The 6,116-nt window shown below is 30.8% G+C and overlaps 2 protein-coding genes across 2 annotated transcripts in view; one reads left to right on the top strand and one right to left on the bottom strand.

Moving 5' to 3' along the window:
• Positions 1–6,116, bottom strand: part of prkcab (protein kinase C, alpha, b) — a 624,299-nt gene that overhangs the window by 114,517 nt on the left and 503,666 nt on the right. The window lies entirely within an intron of this gene.
• smim10l3 (small integral membrane protein 10 like 3) overlaps positions 4,604–6,116 on the top strand; it is a 4,730-nt gene continuing 3,217 nt past the window's right edge. Inside the window, 1 exon segment of the mRNA NM_001163443.1 lies at positions 4,604–4,872. Within this exon segment, the coding sequence (NP_001156915.1) occupies positions 4,705–4,872 (168 nt within the window). The 5' untranslated portion in view covers positions 4,604–4,704.

Below are 6,116 nucleotides of genomic sequence, written 5' to 3'. Positions count from 1 at the left end.
CTTCCTCCAGAATAAAAGTTCCCCATAAAACAGCCTTTGACTGTCTACATCAGGGGTGTCAAACTCAATTCCTGGAGGGCCGAAGTCCTGCACAGTTTAGTTCCAACCCTGCTCCAACACACTTACCTGTAGGTTTCAAACAAGCCTGAAGGACTCAATAAGTTTGATCAGGTGTGTTTAATTGGGGTTGAAACTAAACTGTGCAGAGCTGCGGCCCTTTTGGAACTGAGTTTGACACCTGTGGTCTACATGGCTACTTCCAGAAATCTTTGTTATTCTCTTAATCTTTACATTCGTTCATTCATTTTCCTCTGGCTTAGTCCATTTATTCTCTAGGGGTCACCACAGCGGAATGAACCACCAACTTATCCAGCATATTACACAGCGGATACCCTTGCAGCTGCAACCCAGTACTGGGAAATCTTTACGGTTGTTAAAATGTAATTGAGGTTTAATATCTGTTTAGTTTATTGGAGAAAAAGTTATAGAAGACCCTGTAGTGTATTTTTTTGTTTGTTGAATGTTATGTGTGGCATTTTTTATTCTTGTTTTATTGATTGTTGTTATTTGTTGTGGTCTGTTATGTACATTTTGATTAACGTGTTTATTTAAATGTTATTGGATAAAAAAAAATAACAAATAATGGAAAAATATACACTATGAGAAGCAGAACAAAATCAAAAGATTGAAACGAGGTTAAATGAACAAATAAGTTTAATAATGTTTTATTAGCAGCCAAATTACGATCAATAACATAACTTACATATGATAAAATGAGTGTGTCTGTTCAATAGATAACAATTTGTTAAACAGATACACTATATGACAAACAAGTATATGATTATAATGTTTCTATGCCATAAATTGTGATGTGGTCTTTGTTTCAATAATAATAATAATAATAATAATAATAATAATAATAATGTTAATAATAATAATAATAATAATAATAATGTTAATAATAATAATAATAATAATAAATAATAATAATAATAAATAACAACAACAACAACTACAACAACAACAACAATAATAATAATAATAACAACAATAATAAAAAATAATAATTAATAATAATAATAAATAATAATAACACCACCAACAACAATAATAATAATGATAATAAATAATAATAATAATAATAATAATAACAACAGTAATAATAATAATAATAATAATAATTAATAACAACAATAATAATAATAATAATAATAATAATAATAATGTTAATAATAATAATAATAATAATAATGTTATTAATAATAATAATAATAATAAATAATAATAATAAATAACAACAACAACTACAACAACAACAATAATAATAATAATAACAACAATAATAATAAATAATAATTAATAATAATAATAAATAATAATAACACCACCAACAACAATAATAATAATAATAATAATTAATAATAATAATAAATAACAACAACAATAATAATAATGATAAGAATAATGATAAATAATAATAATAATAATAATAATAACAATAATAATAACAACAACAATATTAATAATAGAAAAATAATAATAATAAATAATAACAACAACAACAGCAATAATAATGATAACAACAACAACAACAATAATAATAATAATAATAATAATAATAATAATAATAATAATAATAACAACAATAATAATAATAAATAATAACAATATTAATAATAGAAAATTAATAATAATAAATAATAACAACAATAATAATAATGATAACAACAATAATAATAATAATAATAATACACTTTTTAATAATACAGAATTTAAAAAATCATAGAAAAGACCCCGTTTCCCAAACTATTTTATTACAAATGCAGTTAAAGAAATATGTGAACATATCCTTGTCCTATTATCCTATTATTATTTTCTGTATCAAATTTTTAGAAAAGTGCTTTAACATAAGATACAAATGTTTATTAGATAACAATATTTTATTAGGCAACAAACATGCTTATGTTTCCCTCAATGAACTAAAATAACCAATAGGTGACAACTGAACATGACATTTGTGACGCGTGTCAACCGAGGCATTTTTTTATTTAATTTTTTTTTATTAATGTCAGGGTAACAATAACAACATCATGCAAATTTGTTACAAAGAGTGTACATGAGTTTTACAGAGGAGTAAAGCATCAAATAAGCACATACAAGAGAAAAGAAAACAACAACAAAAGAAAAGCAAATAATATTAACTTAAAATGTGTTAAGAAAATTAAAAAAGGAAAACAAGTTTACAGTTCTAATAGCTTTAAGATTTTTAGAGGGACCAATAGTTCTAATGTACTGTTGAATTTCCTTTTCAAAGACAATAAAACAAGGTATACGCAGAGAGAATTTACAGCGGTGTATATAAAATTTTGCAAAAATTAAAAGGAGATTATTAATTAAATATTCCTTACTTTTATTATCAGAAGTATTGAAAAAAACCAACAGGATATCCTTAAAAGATAACAAGACTCCCGGTAATATTTTGCGATGAATATCCAAGGACAGTTCAATCCAAAAGCATTGCGTATGAGGACGATTCCAAAAAACATGATCAGCAGTTTCATTGGGTATATTACAGAAAGAGCTGCATTGCATCTATATCTGACTTAAATCTTTTCAACAATATCTTGGCTGGGTAAAATCAGTGTTTTTTATTCATTTAATTAATTAAATTTTTTTTTGCTAGATGTCCTTGTTGCAGCCTGCAGCTTGATGATGAAAGCGAACCAGTGGCACACCCAGAAAAGTTTATTAGGGGTGGCCAGAAAAGGCCACAACAATTCTTGGGGTGGCACACAAAAAATTATGAATTTAGTGTAATGTTATATTTTTGTTACTGGTAAGTAAATGAAATGATGTGGATTTTAATTAATTTGATTAATTACTCTTGAACTATTGCAATTTATTCCTTGAAATAATTCAGTCAACTACATAGCGGACCTGGGGCCTGTTTCAGAAAGGAGGTTAAGTGTAAACTCAGAGTATGTAATCTCTCGGTAAATCAACTCAGAGTTCAAGTTTAAACTCTGAGTTGTTTGAACCTCCTTACTGAAACAGGCCCCTGGTCAACTACATCAAGCAAGGACTGTCTCGATTTTTGCGTTGCAGAAACGCGAGGCGAGCTAAAAAAAAAAAAAATTCTGTTGTTGTTAATAGAAATGTTGTGTTTTTACTCGCCGTTTTTTTACGCGTTGGCGATTGTTCACAGTGCTCGCGTTTCTGTAGCGATTTTCTTATTAATATTATTTCGTTCAGAAAAGTATAATACAAACAAAGCAGGTCTTGCATGCACAAACATCAGAGTTTGTTGAAAAAAAAACATTTATTTGATCGAAGACAGTGTAGTGTATTTTTTTGTTAGTTGTTTGTTTGTTTATTGTTCTGTATTTTTAAAATATATTGTTTCATTTATTGATTATCTGTATTATTAGTGCTCCGTTCTGTAAATTTTGATAAACATTTTTATTAGATTTTTGCCGTTATACTCCTTACCTGTATTTTTTAAAGAGAATTACAAATACAAAAAAGGTTTATTATGACAGGCAAAACAAAATCAAAAGATTGAAACGAGTAAATAAACAAATAAGTTTAATAATGTTTTATTAGCAGCCAAATTATGGTCAATAACAGAACTTACAGATAAAATACATACTTACATATGATAAAATGAGTGTATCTGTTCAGTAGATAACAATTCGAATTATACAGAATATGACAAACAAGTATTATAATGTTTCTCTGCCATAAAAAAATGCAATGTGGTCTTTATTTAAATAATAATAATAATAATAATAATAATAATAATAATAATAATAATAATAATAATAATAATAATAATAATGCACTTTGTAATAATACAGAATATTCATAGAAAAGACCCTGTGCCCCAAACATGCCACTACAAGTGCAGTTAAAATGAAATAGGTCAACATAATTATTTTCTATTACAGACTACATATTAGGTGCTCTAACATGATATACAACATTTTTATTAGATATGCAATATTTTATTAGGCAACAGACATGCTTATGTTTCCCTCAATGCACTAAAATAACCAATTGGTGACTACTGAACATGACATTTAGGAAGTGTGCCGACCGAAGCGTTTGCGCTGCAGAAACGCGACGCGAGCTGAGCATTTTTTCTGTTGTGTTCAATGGAAACGTCGCGTTTTTACTCTGCGTTTTTTTGAACGCTTTGGCAGTTGCTCACAGCGGTCGCGTTTCTGTGGCGAATGTGAGCTAACAAAATTATATGGTTAGTTTAGATTTTTTGGGAACTTTAACAGAATGTTTTTTTTATTATTATTTCGTTCAGAAATATATACAAAGAAGGCCTTACATGCACAAACAGAAGCGTGAAGTAATACAATTACAACAGTAGACAGACATTAGGAAAGAAATACATCAAACCGGATAAAAGGGAGAAAGTAATAATAATGGAAAATAAAACAAATTACGATTCTAAAAGATTTTATTTTTATATGAACATTTAAATGGGTTGTGAAAGGGCTACATGGTACTAAATTCGTTGAAAAATGTAGCTACGTGCACTTATTTTGGCGTTGACAGGAACAAGAAGTTAACAACATCCGGCCGCGAGTCCATCTTTTCTGGGGAGAATAATAACAGGGTGGAGGATGTTTTCAGCTCAGCCGAGATGACTGCTCCGTGTCGTGTCTGAGAGCGGCAGTGAAGCGTCCTCTTATGGCGGGACTGGCGCATTTGGTGCTGCGTGTTTCGGGCTCGTACGGCGTGTTTTCTAAAGGCCTCAGCAGGACTTTGCTCATCTTCTTTGATCTCGCCTGGAGACTCAGAGTCAGATTCCCATATCTGTATGTCATCGCCTCCATGATGTTCAACGTGCGACTACAGGTGACAAGTTGTCTGTCTGTCTTATTTGAAAATGTCTGCCTGTCTATGAAAGACTATATCATTCTGTCTGTCTATCTGTTTGATGGTTGTCTACCTACCTACCTGTCTGTATGTCTGTCTGTATCTATTCAGTGCGTCTCTCTCTCTCTCTCTCTCTCTCTCTCTCTCTCTCTCTCTCTCTTTCTGTCTGTCTGTCTGTCTGCCTGTCTATCTAGCTATCTGTATGTCTGTTCATCTTTATGTCTGTCATTATGTCTGTCTGCTGTCTAATATTTCTGTCTATCTATCTTTCTGTTTCTCTGTCGGTTATCTATCTATCTATCTATCTATCTATCTATCTATCTATCTGTCTGTCTGTCTGTCTGTCTGTCTGTCTGTCTGTCTGTCTGTCTGTCTGTCTGTCTGTCTGTCTGTCTGTCTGTCTTTCTGTCTGTCGTTTCTAACTCTGTTTGTCTGTCTAGCTGTTGTCTGTATGTATGTCTGTTTCTGTCTATCTGTTGTCTATAAAACTGTCTGTCTGTATCTCTGTACTCTACATATCTATGTCTGTCTGTCTGTTTTCTTGTTGTCTATCCGTTGTCTGTCTGTCTGTCGAATGTCTATAATACCTGTCCAGCTATAGTCTATATATCTGTGTCTGTCTGTCTGTCTGTCTGTCTGTCTGTCTGTCTGTGTCTTTATGTCGGTCTGTCTGTATCTGTTGTCTATATATCAGTCTGTCTGTAGTCTTTATATTTGTGTCTGTCTATCTGTCTAGTTGTCTGTATGTCTGTCTGTTGTCTATCTAGCTGTCTGTCTGTCTATCTGTGTCTGTCTATCTATTTGTCTGTCTGTCTGTTGTCTATAATATATGTCTGTATGTAGTCTATATATCTCTATCTAGTTGTCTGTCTGTCAGTTGTCTTTAATGTCTGTCTGTAGTCTATATAACTCTGTCTGTCTGTCTGTCTGTCTGTCTGTCTAGTTGTCTGTCTGTATTTTATATCTCTGTCTGTCGGTCTGTCGGTTGTGTATAATATCCATCTATCTGTAGTCTATATATCTCTGTCTATCTAGTTGTCTGTCTGTCAGTTGTCTTTAATGTCTGTCTGTACTTTATATATCTCTGTCTGTCTGTCTGTTATCTATCTAGTTGTCTGTCTGTATTATATATATCTGTGTCTTTCTGTCTGTCGGTTGTCTATAATATTTGTCTGTCGGTAGTCTATATATCTCCCTCTGTCTGTCTGTCTATCTGTTGTCTA

Source organism: Danio rerio, chromosome 3 (genome assembly GCF_052040795.2).
Source record: "Danio rerio strain M-AB ecotype USA chromosome 3, GRCz13ab, whole genome shotgun sequence".
Lineage (NCBI taxonomy): Eukaryota > Metazoa > Chordata > Actinopteri > Cypriniformes > Danionidae > Danio > Danio rerio.
This window is presented reverse-complemented; position numbering and strand designations above follow the sequence as displayed.